The sequence below is a fragment of the Hemiscyllium ocellatum genome, chromosome 14 (genome assembly GCF_020745735.1).
Source record: "Hemiscyllium ocellatum isolate sHemOce1 chromosome 14, sHemOce1.pat.X.cur, whole genome shotgun sequence".
Lineage (NCBI taxonomy): Eukaryota > Metazoa > Chordata > Chondrichthyes > Orectolobiformes > Hemiscylliidae > Hemiscyllium > Hemiscyllium ocellatum.
In genome coordinates this window covers 10376911-10394985 of record NC_083414.1, presented here as the reverse complement: position 1 = coordinate 10394985, position 18075 = coordinate 10376911, and the positions used below count along the sequence as shown (strand labels likewise).

At 40.7% G+C, this 18075-nt stretch overlaps 1 protein-coding gene across 1 annotated transcript in view; it reads left to right on the top strand.

The window, feature by feature from the left end:
• prkar2aa (protein kinase, cAMP-dependent, regulatory, type II, alpha A) overlaps positions 1-18075 on the top strand; it is a 324960-nt gene that overhangs the window by 246627 nt on the left and 60258 nt on the right. Inside the window, exon 10 of the mRNA XM_060835351.1 lies at positions 764-847. Within this exon, the coding sequence (XP_060691334.1) occupies positions 764-847 (84 nt within the window). The remainder of the gene's footprint in view (positions 1-763; positions 848-18075) is intronic.

The following is an 18075-nucleotide window of genomic DNA, read 5'->3' as shown; positions in this document are numbered from 1 at the left end:
ATTAAATGATTAAAAACTGAAAGAACTACAGATGCTGTAAATGATATGCTGACTGATAATTTGCTTCCCTGTTGTTGTAGGTTCCACCAAAGCCCACTTAGTGCCAGAACTAATTATACCATTTGTCCATACACTGGGAAGTCTGCTTAAAAAGATGATGCTTAAAAAAAATGCCTCTGATGTCAAACTTGCTTTGACTGTCATTATTTGGAGACGCCGGTGTTGGTCTGGTGTGTACAAAGTTAAAGATCACACAACACCAGGTTATAGTCCAACAGGCTTAATTGGAAGCACGCTAGCTTTTGAAGCGACGCACCTGACGAAGGAGCGTCGCTCCGAAAGCTAGTGTGCTTCCAATTAAACCTGTTGGACTATAACCTGGTGTTGTGATTTTTAACTTAGCTTTGACTGTGTGTGACCAGAGGTATCCTGGTAAAATTGAAGTCTGAGGGAATTGAGACAAGTGGCCTTTAATTGGAATTCACCTTGGCATGAAGGAAAATGGTTATGAAATAAAGACTCAGTGAGAGAAATTGGGTCTCGCAGTATCTGAGCATTAGAGTTAATATTTTGAGTGTAGTATGACCTTTTTTTTTTGGAACTGTTGATGGTTGTCATTGTTGGGGGCCAGTCATCTTGACCTAAGACGTTGCCACAGGAGCTCTCGGGACAGTGAAAGCTGAGCCATTTATGCCCACAACTCTCAAATTACATGATTTTGTTTTGTTCCATTTTTCTAAAAGTAGTCTTCCTTCTGTTTCAGGTTGTTTACCCAAAAACAGATGATCAACGAGCTAGATTACAGGAAGCCTGTAAGGATATTGTTCTGTTCAAAAACCTTGACCAGGTAAGTTACCATAATTTACCATGTTTACCTTGATGTTTTGTGATGATCTGAGCTCGGAGTAGATCTTGGCTATTTATCTGTGTAATTTCTGGGATATTGAAGGTATTTTAGCATGCTTCCCTTCTGTTGGCTAATTACCCATTGTATGGAGACCAGGAGCTGAGATATCTGAGCTTTACTTGAGATTTAAGTGATTTGAAGCATTCTTCGCAAATGGAACTTGGTTCTCTTTAATGTGATTGGAAGCACCTCAACAATGTAACAAGGAAGATTGGTGTTCCACACTTGATTGCAATTGACTAATGTCTTAGCATTTGTTGCTCAGGCCAATGAGGGGGTTGAGTAACATATCCATTGTTTTTTTTTGACAGTAGAAGACTTTTAGGACCAGTAATCCATTTAAGACACAAAAACAAAAGTTGCACAACATCAGGTTATAGTCCAATAGGTTTATTTGAAATCACAAGCTTTTGGAGCGCTGCTCCTTCGAAATGATAATTTCAGGTAATGACGACTGTTAAGAGGTAGTACAAATGGTGTGATTGGAGTATTGACAGGCTGAATAACGAGTCTTTGCATGTGATTAACAGTTTCAAACTGTATGAATCAAGTGTCAACAGCTGAATAGCAAGAGAAGGGATGACCTATGATCTGATTAATTAAGGCAGAGCGATAATTGCAAAAATAAAAGATCTTGCTAGAGACAAACCAAATGGCTGGAATAACATGCGAATTATAAGAGTTGCATGATGAGGGCCGAACCAAAGTAACAAGGGAGTATAACAGCAACAGTTAAGCCTATGGCACCACAACTGGCACTGCCGTAGAGCATGGTCAGGCAAAGTCCAAGTGAGTGATAATGGTGGGAAACCCGCTAGTTAGGAACACAGGCTGCATTTAACATTCCAGGATGGTGTGTTGCCTCTCTGGTGCCAGGGTCAAGTATGTCTGAGCAATTGCATGAAATTCTTTAGGGGAAGGGTGAGCAACCAGAGGTTATTTTGCACATTTGTACCAATGACATATATAGAAAGAGAGATGAGGTCCTGCAAAGTGAGTGTAAAGAGTAAGGTAAGAGGCTGAAAAGTGTAGTCATCTCTCGTTTACTATCAGTGCCATGTGCTAGTGAGGCAAGGAATAGAAAGATTGGAGAGATTAATGCATTACTAAGCATCTGGTGCAGGGGGCAGGGTTTCAGGTTCTTAGATCATTAGGACCACTTCTAGACCTCCTGTGCAAGAGGTCCACCTAAACTGGAGGGCAACCAATATCCTCGCAGTGAGGTACACTATTGCTTGCTACTTGACAGAGTTTAAACTAGAGTGTGGGAGGGGGCTGGACCCAGAGCAGCTAGTCAGTAAGTGGAGGGATTGAGGGACAAAGTGACAAATTGACAAAGTGATAAAGACAGGGTGAGAAATTTGTGACAGCCGTGCAGGACAAAACCGAGTGGGGGAGAGACAGAACTGGCTATGCAGGATTGCAGTGAGAAAGAAGCAGAGCGGATAACATTACTCGGCAATACCATCAAGCTGAATGAATTGTGTCACTTGGTATCCCTGTACTGAAATCGTAAAATGGCTTGGTTCCAACTTTCTCAGAAGTTACACAGTAGAAGATGTGAAGGATTTTCTGTTTTTCTTGCTCTTTCTATTTTTGTTGCAATCCTGAAGGATAGAATAAGCCTTGTGTGTGATGTTACAGTTTACATTTGCACATGATTTTTACATCCAAAATTATAGTCCAATTCTGGTTGATACTGCAACTGACCTCCAAGTGAGCCCAAGAATTCATCAATATTTCTGTTCACCAGAGCTTGCCTAAATAGAATCTAGAGGAAATGCTGCAAAGTGCTGTCAGTTGTTCAACTTTGTGTTGCTAAACATCACAACCTTGCTCAAAGCCACAGACTACCTGTCAGTAACCTAAAAGGACTTACAAAAATTAATGCAGACTCAATGTACTCTTGACTCAGGGTTTTTGATCACTTGGTTGAGAAACTGGTAGATTTAGGGTGTAATATTATTGAACCAAATTGTCAGTATAGTACTTGAGTAACTTACCCATGCCCTTCATAATACATATCTTCCTTTTGTCCTCTGCCTGGCTTCAGCATCATCACATCATACTAAACCAGACTAATTGAAGATGAGAGACCAACAATAATCTTTCTTTAATCATCTTTAATGAAATTGGCTACTTAAGTAGCTGTTTTATTGTGCATTATCAAAGCTTCAGCCTCAACAGGCCCAGTAGTTATATTTTGCACAGTGCCTGTTATAGATTTACACTAAAGTCTATCATGTAAAGGGAAAGTTAAAATGCAGCAGTCTGAATTAGGGTATGACGAGTTCTTAGATTACTAACCCCTTTGTTATGGCGGTGTATGGAATTGAGTTGGAGAAGAATTTCTTCATTTTAAGTTAGGTGAATCTTGTGAATTTTCTATCCTAGAGAGCCGTGAAAAGTCATCATTGAGCATATTGAAGAAATTAAGTTAATAAATTTCTGGGTACTCATGCTAGAAAAGGATATAGGAAAAATAGCTTCAAGGCAGAGGCAATCAGCCATGATCTGTTTGAATGGCAAAGCGGTTTTGACAATCAAATGGCCTAATCTTGCTCCTATTTCATACTTTTCCATGTATTTTTAGTTTATACTGATTTGTTCTTCTCTCATTTTTCTCTTCGTTGTTTCATTTAACCTTCTGTGTGGTCAAAACTGTTATTGGCAATGGTGCAGTAGCACACAGTTGAGGCAATCATGCTCTGGGGGTCCTGAACATAAACTGCAAACTCCATGTATTCTCACAGCATCAGTTTAAATATGGGCAAGGTAACATACTGCTGATTACCAACTATTGCTTTTCCTCAGTGGGAGTTCAGTGATGCTGAACCTCAAGGGGAGATTGTTTGTTTGAATCTTGTTGCAGATGTCTGTTCCTGACACAAAAAACCTAATTTGAGGTTTGTCAGTGTAAGCCTCAAGTCTAGAGCTCAGATGCCGACAGGGACTGTTTCTGTATCTGAGCAATTGAGTGGAAGTTATAACCAAAAAAGATGATTATTGTTCGAAATGTTATGTTGGATGATAACCTTTGACCAAGCAGCTGAAGATGATTGGGCGAGAGCACTACCCATCCTGTAATGTCCTTTGTTCCACGTGATTGACTTCAACAGTCACCTTGCTTTTGTTAGATATTACTTCAAACAATAGAGTGCTTCTTCCCTGATTCCTGTTGACTTCAGTTTTGCTGGGGCTCCTTGATATTGATCTCTGCCCAATGGGTGCCTTGATCTTAAGAATAGCCATTCTGAATTATATTTAGACAAGGCCTGTAATATGGACTTGGAGCCAAGTGGGCCCTGATAGAACCAAAACTGTATGTCAGTAAACAGGTTATCCTTTGAGTCTTAAAGTATATTTGCTGTGTGTGCATGGATGCTCATAATGCTGAATGGGCTATTGCTCAGCCATAGAACATGAAAACAGACCCTTCAGTCAAACTAGTCCATGCTGAACATGATCCCAAACTAAGCTCAACCCACCTGCCTGCTCCTGGCCCATATTCCTTGAAACCTTTTCTATTTGTGTACTTATCGAAGTGTCTTTTAAATGTTGTAACTGTACCATGATGATGTTTGCTTCCAGCATTCTCTTTTAAACAGGGATCACTGGACCTAGTGTGGTAGAGGAAACATTTTTTGGACAGATCATGAGAGGCATGGATAGGGTGAATAGCCAAGGTCTTTTTCCCTGGGATGGGGGAGTCTAAAACTGGAGAGCATGGGTTTAAGGTGAGAGGAGGAAGATATAAAAGGGACCTAAGGGGCAATTTTTTCACGCAGAGTGTGGTGCGTCTATGGAAGGAGCTGCCAGAGGAAGTGATGGAGGCTGGTACAATTACAGCATTTAAGAGATATCTGGATAGGTATTCAAATATGAAGGGTTTAGAAGGTGTGGGCCAACTTCTGGCAAATGTTTGTCTTATTAACTCTGTCTTGTTTTTCTGACTCATGGTTATACCATTTATAGCTGTAAGGTAGCTTTTCCTTCGTTTGTCTATTATGTAACTAATAGACAATTATGTACCTAGGGACTCTGTATCTGAGATGGTGCTGTAAGTGGCAACTTACGTTTTGTGGTATTTGTTGGAGTACATGTGACAATAAAGCTAATTCAGTTCAATTCACTTGCTTCTCTACAGGGAGAAAAATCTCTCGTCATTAACAATATTTATTGCCCATTAGCAACATGTTGCAGGTTGCATTGATAAGATAGACATTGTTACAGAGACTTTTGAGGAAGATTGGGTATTAGGCCTCACTTCTTTGAGATTCTAAACCGTTCTGCTCGTAAGCTCATGTAACAACAACATAGTACCAGGCATGTCTAGTATTCCTCAGCATTGACCTTTTGAGACCCATTTTCAACTTGGCACTTTGCTGTTGAAAAGGTCATTGATAGGGCAATAATTGGACAGATTGGAATGTGCAGCTTTTTGTGGACTTTACAAACTTTGGCAATTTTCTGTGTCAAGTAGATGCCAGTGTTATATTTGTACTGGAGCAGCTGGTTCTGGAAAGCAAGTCTTCATAACAGATGGGATTTTGTCGAGCACCATAGACTTTGTTATATTTAGTATCTCTACCTTTTTATTGATGAGGCACATTGTTTTCTACATGTTCAACGACACAAATGTGAGCATCTTTAGTGATTTCTATATTCTAAATGTAAGCAGCCTTTTTCCTGTGCTGCTTGCAGATTCTGTATATTTTACACTGAAGTGTGCCATTGTTATGGAGTTGATGGTATATACTGTACCTTTAGGAGAGAGCGAATGCTGTTCTGAACTGAGAAATTACAAACATCTGTGTCTATGACTTAAATGGCAATTAAATGTACTGGAAAATTGAAAATATATAATATTTGGCTGTGATATGGATACCTGAGTTGGTTGCTGTTTTGACATCAATTCATATTTAACCAATCAGTTTAAATTATGCCCCAGGATGCTTAAACCCAATCGAATTTGAATTTATTGTTTTGTCAACATTGCACCAATATTGGGAGTATAAAAATGCAGACACTTTGAAAATTGGACAGAGAGCAACTGCCATCAAGAGAGACCCAAAATATTAGGAAACAGTCTCTAGCAAAGTGACCTTTTCATATCAAACCTACAGAAGGCGACACAAGGAGACCAAATGAAGTTGATGTAATTTTAATAAGTGTCTTCGTTACAGCATATTGCTGTAGAGTTGAAGGCAGGTAATAAACAGTTAAGAGAAAGGGGGCTTAGAACTGTGAATAGTTGTTTAATGTTCACTTTTAGAGTTAAAAAATAAATTGATGTTATTTTCTTTAAATAGTTGAATTTGGGAGTTCTCTGTCACTCATGTTTAACAGATTACAAGGCGAGGTGAGCTTTTCTGGATGTTTCATTTAATTAACAAAAGGGTTCACCGCCGTGTCATAACAGCCATCACCGTAGAAATATAGTACTTGACTGTTAATTACCAGGCCAACTGTCCATATCAGGTGTGAGTTTGAATGTTAGCAAGTCTGGTGTTTCAATTATGTACAACAGAGAGGAACAGATAAGTAACAGAGGGGAACAGAAAATGGAAATAGAGTGGCTAAATGGAGTCAGTTGTGATATCTTTGAATAGTGGAACAGGCTAGGGTAACAATAGGGCCTAATTCTGCTCCTATTTCTTATGTATGGCAATTCTATCAGGAATCTCATCTCAAGATCCTCATTTAATTTATTATTTCCCATGTACTGTTTCCAATTCTTAAATGGCCAAATTTCCAGGGAACGAGGTAATTGCACTTCAAAAACATTCTAAGGTTCTCATTGAAGCATTGGAGCACTGATATTAATGACTGAGAGAAGCTTGGAACAAATTATAAAAGATGGCAACTACTTGTTCATCAGACTGTATTGCAGTTTGAATAATAACCATCATAATGATGAGGCAGATTGCCAGTAGAGAAGGAAAGCAAAGGAAGCAAGTTCTGCACTCTAGTACGTTATATGATGTTCTACCTAATGTACCCAAAGACCAGCAATTTGAGGATGAAACTTGTGAACCTGTGTTGACACTATCCTTGAATGAAAGCATAGCCAAAAATGATCAGTATTCATTATGGTGAACTGAATTCGCTTAGTACCTTTCATGACAAACGTATTTGTGACTCTTCCAAGAACTGAAATAGTGAATATTCATATTAGAATTAAGTGACTATCTAAGTCATGATGTTTATCCTTTGATCCTTCTCCTTGCTGAATTTCCTTCTCACTATCTTCCTGTTCCAAATTAGGGCTTAATCTTACTGCAGCCTGACTTTGAACATTGCAAAAAATAATAACCGTTATGAGGATTGAGTGTAGGTTGCAAGTTGTAAAGTTGGATTTGCATGGAGAGAGGATTAGTTAACAATCAGGAAACAGAGCGAGCCTAAACAGGTCGCTTTCAAGTTGACAAGCAATGAATAGTGGATTGTGACGGGGATTACTGGGATCTCAGCTATTCATGATATATTGAAAATGACACAGATGAAGTAATAGAGGTTGATGTGTCTAAGTTTGGTGACTATACAAAGCTGTGATATAGAGTCATACAGTGTTGAAGCAGACCCTTTTGGTGCAATTCCAGTTTTCCTTATTTGATCTCATCTTATTTGCCAGCATTTGGCCCATATTCCTTCAAACCCTTCCTATTCATATACCTATTCAGAGCCCTTTTAAATGCTGTAATTGAACTTGCCTCCACCACTACTTCTGGCAGCTCATTCCATACATGCACCAACTTGTGCATGAAAAAGTCACCCCTCAGATCTCTTTTAAATCTTTCCCCTTTCATCTTAAATCTATGATCTCGAGTTTTGGATTCCCCCACTATAGAAAAAACATTTTGACTGTTCACCCTATCCATGCCCCTCGTGATTTTATAAACCTCTATAAGGTCACCCCCTCGGCCTCCAATGTTCCAGGGGAAAAAGTCCCAACCTATTTAGCCTCTCCCTGTAGCTGAAATCCTCCAATGCCAGCAGCATTCTTGTAAGTGTTTTCTGCACCCTGTTAATAACATCCTTCATATTAGCAGGGTGACCAGAATACACAGTATTCTAAAAATGACTTCACAAATAGCCTGTACAACTTCAACATGATATCCCAACTTCCATACTCACTGTGGGAAAGACATTGGAGGGGGGCACAAGCTAACAGTGCAAAGAGCTGTTGCCCAGTTGAGAGGTGGTAGCAAGCTAACAGATTAACATAATGCAGTGAAGTGATAAGTTATTCACTTCAGTTGTGAAAATAGAAAATGAAATTTTTTAATAAGTGAAACTTTAAGTATGTTCAAAGTGAGGAGTGTGCTTGTACGGGAACCCCAAATTAGCATGCAGGTACAGTTGCTGGAAAATCTCAGCAAGTCTGGCAACATCTATGAAGAAAAATTAAAGTTCACATTTCTGGTCTGGTGATCCTTCCTCAGAACTTCCTCCAGTTCTTGAGGAATGATGGTGTTTATCTCCTAGTAATTTGAAATACTTCAAAAGAAATTTGGTGTCTTTGCAACATTTCTATTCCAACATCTTTGCTGTTGTGCCTCCGAACCAATGCTGTCTTGAGCTATTCGATTTAACATTTATTTGAATGGGAAAGGGCAATCATGTAGATAGAATTAAAAAGGTCTTTTAAAGAGCTGGCATAGGCGCAATGGATTGATAGGCTGCCTCCTAGTTACTCCCTGTAGGCAGTCATGTATAAAAATAGTTTGTAACTAATGCTTAAGTATCAATTAGTAATTATGATAATAAGGCAAAGGATTGTAATTTTTTCTGGAATCCTCACCTGAAGCATCATTAGTAGAAGCTAGTGTAATTAAACTGCTGACTTCAGTGCTTCTCAAAAATTAGAATTTGCTGCTGTTTTTAAAAAAAAATCTAAAGTTATGCAACTTGCAGCCAAATCCAGAAAAAAAAGGGCATTATTTACTGAGGCAGAGAGAATAATGCCACCCGCCGCACTAACCAGCACCTCCATCCCCCATCACGAAGGACTCAAAGCCCTCCGCTTCTTCCTTTCCCGCCGCACTAACCAGCACCTCCATCCCCCATCACGAAGGACTCAAAGCCCTCCGCTTCTTCCTTTCCCGCCGCACTAACCAGACACCTCCATCCCCCATCACGAAGGACTCAAAGCCCTCCGCTTCTTCCTTTCCCGCCGCACTAACCAGTACCCTTCCACTGACACCCTCCTTCGACTGACTGAACTGGTCCTCACCCTGAATAACTTCTCTTTTCAATCCTCCCACTTCCTCCAAACTAAAGGAGTTGCCATGGGCACCCGCATGGGCCCCAGCTATGCCTGCCTCTTCGTAGGATATGTGGAACAGTCCATCTTCCGCAACTACACTGGCACCACCCCCCACCTTTTCCTCCGCTACATCGATGACTGTATCGGCGCTGCCTCGTGCTCCCACGAGGAGGTTGAACAGTTCATCAACTTTACTAACACCTTCCATCCCGACCTGAAATTCACCTGGACTGTCTCAGACTCCTCCCTCCCCTTCCTAGACCTTTCCATTTCTATCTCGGGCGACCGACTCAACACAGACATCTATTATAAACCGACTGACTCCCACAGCTACCTGGACTACACCTCCTCCCACCCTGCCCCCTGTAAAAACGCCATCCCATATTCCCAATTCCTTCGTCTCCGCCGCATCTGCTCCCAGGAGGACCAATTCCAACACCGCACAACCCAGATGGCCTCCTTCTTCAAGGACCGCAGATTCCCCCCAGACGTGATCGACGATGCCCTCCACCGCATCTCCTCCACTTCCCGCTCCTCCGCCCTTGAGCCCCGCTCCTCCAACCGCCACCAAGACAGAACCCCACTGGTTCTCACCTACCACCCCACCAACCTGCGCATACAACGTATTATCCGCCGCCATTTCCGCCACCTCCAAACGGACCCCACCACCAAGGATATATTTCCCTCCCCTCCCCTATCAGCGTTCCGCAAGGACCACTCCCTTCGTGACTCCCTTGTCAGATCCACACCCCCCACCAACCCAACCTCCACCCCCGGCACCTTCCCCTGCAACCGCAGGAAATGTAAAACTTGCGCCCACACCTCCACACTCACTTCCCTCCAAGGCCCCAAGGGATCCTTCCATATCCGCCACAAGTTCACCTGTACCTCCACACACATCATCTATTGCATCCGCTGCACCCGATGTGACCTCCTCTATATTGGTGAGACAGGCCGCTTACTTGCGGAACGCTTCAGAGAACACCTCTGGGCCGCCCGAACCAACCAACCCAATCACCCCGTGGCTCAACACTTTAACTCCCCCTCCCACTCCACCGAGGACATGCAGGTCCTTGGACTCCTCCACCGGCAGAACACAACTACACGACGGCTGGAGGAGGAGCGCCTCATCTTCCGCCTGGGAACCCTCCAACCACAAGGTATGAATTCAGATTTCTCCAGCTTCCTCATTTCCCCTCCCCCCACCTTGTCTCAGTCGGTTCCCTCAACTCAGCACCGCCCTCCTAACCTGCAATCTCCTTCCTGACCTCTCCGCCCCCACCCCACTCCGGCCTATCACCCTCACCTTGACCTCCTTCCACCTATCCCACCTCCATCGCCCCTCCCCCTAGTCCCTCCTCCCTACCTTTTATCTCAGCCGGCTTGGCTCTCTCTCTCTTATTCCTGATGAAGGGCTTATGCTCGAAACGTCGAATTCTCTATTCCTGAGATGCTGCCTAACCTGCTGTGCTTTGACCAGCAACACATTTGCAGCAAATGTAGAGTTGATCAAGAGTCCAAAAATCAAATTCTTACAATTGTAATCAACATTCACACTTAATCAAATGGAATGATTTTCTCGTCATCAGGTGACAACAAATCTATTGACCATGTATTTCATTAATCACACAACCCGATGGAATTAACTTTATCTTCCCAATTAACTTCTATCCAGTTGAGTTGCTCAAAACTTCAAAAGCTTAGCTACTTAAAGCAAGTGTATCTGTTAACTTTGTGTTTGGCCTCAAACCTGAATAAGTACATAACTTTGGCTGTCTCTACTGCAACTTTCTTGATGATCTTGATGTTTGGCGTGCTTGCCTTCATTGGTCAGAGCATTGAGTATAGGAGTTGGGAGTCATGTGACAGCTGTATAAGACATTGGTGAGGCTTCTTTTGGAGTACTCTACACGATGCTGGATATCCTGCTATAGGAAGGATGTTGTTAAACTGGAAAGGCTGCAGAAAACATGCACAAGGATGTAACCAAATCTGCTGGATTTTAGTTTAGTGATTGGAACGAGCTCAGAATGGATCTTATTGACTATGAGATCCTTGATTGGGATTGTTAACCTGGCCAATTTGGAAGCCCTGGCAGACAGATATAAACAAGAGATTTAGAAGGTCTCCTCAGTGTCGGGACTGGCTCTGAGCTGGCTGGTCAGAGTCCATACATTCTGCACATATAAATAAGGGTTGACTTGGTGATGTGATACAGACCTCTATGCAGTTATTTCAAGTTACAAGGAGAGGCTGAATAGGCTGGGACTTTTTTCCATGGAATGTAGGAGGCTGAAGGGCGGCCTTATCGATCTTTATAAAATGATGAAGGACATCGATAAGGTGAATAGCAAAGGTCTTTTCCCTAGTGTGCGGAAGTTCGAAACTAGTTGGAGTACTTTTAAGGTGAGAGGAGAAAGACTTAAAAAGTACAACAAGGGCAACTTCTTTTTTTACAGTTTATCATATGTGGAATGAACTACCAGAGGAAGTGGTGGATAAACATTTCAAAGACATTTGCATAAAGACATGAATAGGAAAGGTTTGGAGGGATATAGGCCAGACGCAGGCATGTGGGACTAGTTTAATTTGGGAATATGGTCGTATGGTCTAGTGGATCAAAGGCTGTATTTCTATGCCGAATGACCCAATAGCTCGATGACTGTATCCTTGTCATCTCTTTCACTACAACTTCTATGTTTGCAATGGGTGGCTTGATGGAGATTGAGACTCTGGGCTCGCCTGATCTGCAACTTTGAAACTTTTTTGTTTTGAAGCCAGAATTGAACTAATTCATTTGATGTGCTTGTTTTGCCTGTTGCAAATTTGGCAGTATACAGTTCATCCTTTATCAATGCAAGGTTTCTTCCAGGCATTCATCTCCATTTGCATACTTTCTTGGAACTGATGTATTTCAATTCATGTGCAAATTGACTTTGCTGGACTTTTCAAAACAAATCTCCAAACTAACCATGTCCATCTGTCCTATTTTGAAATCCATAATAAATATACAGTATTGTGCAGTGAACAGGGTGAGACTGAATGATGCCCCCATAAGTGTGAGAGATGATGCTACCTCACCTTGAGGAGCACAAGAGATCATGAATTTGTTTGTTACACTGCTTGCTATAATCAGTTACTAGGCTGGATGGTCAGATGACATGGTCTCCTCACACTATTCTGCAGGAACCTGATAGACTGAGTCTACAAGGCAGCATTTGTGATCCTGGAAGCTAGCTTCAGCTTGGCATGATTTGGAGATGCCGGTTTTGGACTGGGGTGTACAAAGTTAAAAATCACACATCACCAGGTTATAGTCCAACAGGTTTAATTGGAAGCACACTAGCTTTCGGAGCGACGTTCCTTCATCAGGTGATAGTGGAAGGCTCCACTATCAAGCCCTCCACTATCACCTGATGAAGAAGCGTCGCTCCGAAAGCTAGTGTGCTTCCAATTAAACCTGTTGGACTATAACCTGGTGTTATGTGATTTTTAACTTCAGCTTGGCAGGTATTTCTGGGCTTCTGGTAGCAGCCATCATATCGTCCTGTGAGGGTTCTCCCTTGTAACAAAGTTGTGTCTAGTTGGTCTTTAAATATGGTGTCAGAACTTTCAACCTTGGAAGGTCTTAACAGTGGGAAGAACTTACAACTTACTCGCCACATGTGATTTGCTGACTAATGAGTTCAATGTTTTTACAGAGGTAATGAGTTGAGAAGCATGAGATAGCATGAGGTATCTCACCTCTGACATGGACAAACATTATGCCATCTAAGATGCTCATGCCAGAGTTCGACTTCAGAATTGACAATCTCAGCCATCAAATCTGTTTGTTTGTGAGCTGATAAAACACTGGTTGCTTTAAGTACTAGATCTTGATGTCTTGGCAAGAGTATTAAAAGATGTCCTTTTGTGTTTAAAACAAAGAATCGCATGATTTGATTTATTATTTCTTTGCACATGGCCTCCAAAATGTTTGTTCTGTTTAACAAAGGCAAAAATTCAAGGCAGTCCAAAAATAGATTGTATGTTTTGTCAAGGTCTTGGTATATTATATCACTTCTAACTATCAGCTATTGTAACAATAAATTGAATTAATCAGAGGAAAGTGTGAAGCTATACACACAAAAACAGGGAAAGAAGCCTTAAACCCAAGATTAGAGCTCGAATTTGTAAAACTTTAATAAAGTAATGAAGTTATTGCCTGATTGGGTTTTGTACTTTCGGACTTCTGTTGATGCATTAGGGAGGGAACATTGCAAATTTATTCAAATGATGCATGTATAAGGAAATAAAATTGCAAGTGAGGATTTGGAAAATTTGTTCTGCCTGCTGAGTTAGTGCTTATCTTTTGAAAGGATTGTCAACAGTAATAAAAGTAGATTCTTCCCAGTATTTGAAAGCTCATAGTTGCAGTATTAAATGCAAGATAATAAGAACAAGGTTTTGAGAAATCTATTTCTATCCACCATTATTTACAGACCTTACCTCCATCATATGATGTTTGATGGTGCAGAGTTCTCCATACAAGTCAAACTCATCAGATACTGAAGCAGTTCATGTTCTTGTGCATCAAGGCCTAGACCACTCAAGTCTGACAATTTGCAAGTAATGCTTGCACTGTGCAAGTTGCAGGCAATGACCATCTCAAACAAGCAAGATTTTATCCATTCCTCTCCAAACAATGGTTTTACTGTTGCTGAATCTTCCACTATTAAAATCCTTAAGATGTACAATGCATCTGAAACTGAACTAAGCCAATCATTTCAATGCTGTGGCTGCATGAGTAGGTCAGATATTAGGAATCTTGCAACAAGTAATTTATCACCTCACTTCCCCAAGACCTGTACACTATCTTTAAGGCACACGTCAAGAGGGTGATAGGAGTAGTCTCCACTTCCTGGATGAGGGCAGCATCCAGGGCAATGCAATCCATACAGCAGCTTAAACACTTTCTCCCTCTAGCATTGGCACATTGTGGCAGCAATATGTACAAAAACCATGGGAGGAACTTGTCACACCGCCTGTGACGGTACTCTTAAAACCCAGAAAACCCTCTGCTTGAAGTCCAGAAGCCCTGACTACAATTTCTCTCTAATGTATTCTCCATGCTGATTTGAATTATATTGCTGTCCTCTGATCAAAATTCTGGAATTTCCAGACAGCACTGAGTGCACATAATAACAGATGGGCTGCAGCAGTTTAAGGAGTTGAATGACTACTATTCTAAGGCAATAAGGTATGGCCAAAAAGTGCTGGTGTTATCAGCGACGCTTACATCCCCATGAAATAAAAAAGGAAGCTAGATTGGAAGTCTCAATTAAATTAGATAAGTGGATGAAACAATGTGGAAACTTTATGAATTCTAAATTCATCCCACTAGATAGTTCAGAATTTTCATTTGAATTTTAATTGCAAATAAAAGTAAAAGTCCATCGTAAATACAGAAGAATCTTTCAATTCATTTAATTTTATTTTCATTTTATGACAAGGTTGCATTGTGTCAGATTAGACCAATTAGACTTATGTTTTTGATGTTGGTAAATAGATTTTCATTCTGAAGTTCATAGTGTTTGAGCATCCTTGGAAACAAGAACCTTCATTCTGCTGTTTTGTCTATATTTCATTGAAAATATTGTTCAGCTTAGAAGGTTGACTTTGTGTGTCTTAGTCTGATACTGAAATAGCCCACACATTTGTGGGAAGGACAGCAACCTTGTCCAGTTCCCTCTGAGCTTTGTAGGTGCATGACTGTGCAGTGGTATCTAGACTGTGCAAGGGACAAATAGAACATGTATAAAAGGTGATTTAATGTAGAATTTGAATGAATTTGGACTCTAGGCTAAAACTTAGAATAAGATTTTCTTTCTCAAGGAATAATTACATTGGTGGAATAAAAATCAGTCAGTTATTTATAATAAAAACAATACAAATTAATACTTAATGCAAGTTCAAAATATATTGGTCTGCCTTTTGTTGGATCCTGAGACGTCTGGGTCATCTCTTCCTCGTTTTGAACCTTGTGGCTGATCTCATGATGCCCTTCAAGGTTTTAGATTAATCAATTTAATTGGAATACAAATTGTTTTTTGCTTTAAGAATTCAACTCTAGCAGATCCTTTTCAAATCCACAACTTCCCAGTCTACGTTACCTGCTGAAACTAATGTGGTTGACTCTCAACTACCCTTGAAATGGCTTAGCAAGTCACTTGGTTCCAGGACAATTGAGAATGGGCAAAAAATGCAGGCTTTGCCAGCAGTACCATATCCTATCAAGAATATAAAAGCTGCATGCAACACACTGCTTACTCAGTGTTGCCTCTTTCACTTATTTGATTCTTATGGCAATTGTCAGCCCTGGAACAGTTACTTTAATCACTAAATAAGCCTTGTACATATGGCAATTCCCTCAAATTGTAACAAATCTATATCAAGGCTTTAATTTCCAATACTAACTGTCCTGACCAGTACCTCTAGTAGGTTTCATGTGAAAAATGCAAACTTTTGGAAATTGCCAAAACTTCAGTGGTGCTGCCCATTTTACACACCATTTTGTGAATAGCTTTGCAGCATTTAATTTAAATGTGTGCACCTGGGTCAATACAAGAAAGTCCATCTCAATACTTCAAAGTTTTGACCAATAGAATAGTGCTCATAGCTTCCCATAATAGTGCAATCTCAATTTGTATTTCTAATTGGACTCCTTGAACATTATTGTCCTTAGACTATTCTTCTCACCTATTACCATTGTGCTTTTACTTCTGCTTTCTGGTAAGCTGGAGTTACTGGATCCAAAATGTGGCTAAGTTATAACTTCAGGTCACTCCAGATGTTCTTCCTCGAAGTTGTATCACAGTATTTAGCTCTTAACGAAATCTTGAAGTTAGCATCTCTTTAACAGCCAACCCAAAATTCTCACCTCCTCCAATGATGCATACAAGTTTGGACTTTTAACCACTAAACTTCTGTCCATTATAATTTGATAACTTACGTTGCATTATTCATGCGAATACCAAGGAGGTGAGACCTCACAATATGCATGTGTGTGGTTATAACTCAGTCTTACATACCATATGGTATAACAAGAGTTGTGTACAGCCAAAGGAAATTTAGAAGGAACATTGGAACCTGGTACTATTGGCACCTTTTTGTTAACAAATGTTTATGCATTTGTTTGGTATTCCTTTCTCTGCTATTAGTGGATGTGGCAACCCATTTAAAGTAATTAATGTACTGCTTATGATCCTGTAAACCTGTCATGAACTTTGTGGTTGTTGGTGGTTAATATTATAAGAGCAGCTCACATTTATGATGTGCTTTTAATAAACAGGAAACATCCTAACAGTGGGTTTATCTTGCACTCCCTTTGTGTGTTTGTATATCTGGCAGGAAGCCAGAAGATATACTTGCCTTTCAGATTCTGCAAGTGAATCTATGCTAGTTTTCTTTTACGCTTATGTTTTCTCATGAATGGGATGGGGTTTTCTGTAAAATGTCAGTAAACCTGTTCCCATCTTGCACATGGGTGGCCATGGAATATTGGAGTAGGCCATTCAGCCCAGAGATTCAGTTCCATGTTTTCCAAGATACTAGGCAAGGGTAATCAGTCCTGTCTGCCCTGCCCATCAGTCAGTCCGGTTTATCTAAAAAGCTATCTAACCCAGCCTCCAATATCTTCTGGAGAAGGGAATACACACACCAACAACATTATTGAGGAAAAGAGAATCACCCCATCTATCTTAAAACATATAAATCTTGTGTCCTTTAAAACTATAACCCCTAGCTTTAGTCTCTCATAAAAGGTATCATCCTCGTATCCATCCCATCTTGTCCATTTGTGGATTCCGTTCCACTTACTCACCTGCTCACCATATCCCTTATTTTGACGCTATATCCCTCGTTCTAATTTCACCCTCCATTGGAAACAACATCCCTGCTTCTATCTTATGCTCATGATTTGGAAATGACAGTGTTGGACTGGGGTGTAAAAATCGCACAACACCAGGTTATAGTCCAACAGATTTAATTAGAAGCACTAGCTTTCGGAGCGCTGCTTCTTCAGGAGTATCTCCACAACCACCTGATGAAGGAGCAGCACTCTGAAAGCTAGTGTTTCTAATTAAACTTTTGGACTATAACCTGGTATTGTGGTTTTTAACTCCATCTTTTCTATTCTCTTTATTTTACATATTTCTGTAAGATCTCCTCCCCTTATTCTTCTAAATTCCAATGAGTATGATCTCAGTCTACTCTATCTCTCCTCAAAGCCAACCCTTTCAACTCTGGAATCAACTGAGTGAACCTCCTCTGCCTTTCACTTTGCCTATCATATCCATTTTCTTTAGTGCCAAGAAATTATTGCTTTTGAGGTTCTATACTTATATTTAGCTCTGGCCGCTCAAACTGCTTGAGCAGAATCCTGGAATCCCAGAATTTACAACTCCTGGATTCGCCCATTGGAAGTCCCTCACTAGCCCAAAGCTGATTCCCAAGTATTGACCATGCATCGTAGTCAACAGGACAGCACTCTTGGCTGTAGAGAATGATATCCATCATTCTATACTGTCTCCTACTGCCACTTATTCTTATTAACTAACCCCGGTCAAATGCTTTCCTATGCCACTGTGTCATGGTCAGTTTATCCAATCATCCAACAACTATTGCTTTCATCCATTCAGACTGCAAGATCCTCGAAACTGTTGGGAAATTGCAAAAGCTGAGGCTCCTCAAGATTCTGGGACCCCATAACCAACCCCAGTTGCACGCTACAATCCCTAACTATTGATCAAATCAAAAGACTCATCCCAAGGCGAATAAAATGTCCGGGTAACTTTATCCTCTCCCTGATACAATGCCAGGTCTGTAACAGCCTCCAGCTCAAAAACTCATAAATTTAAGC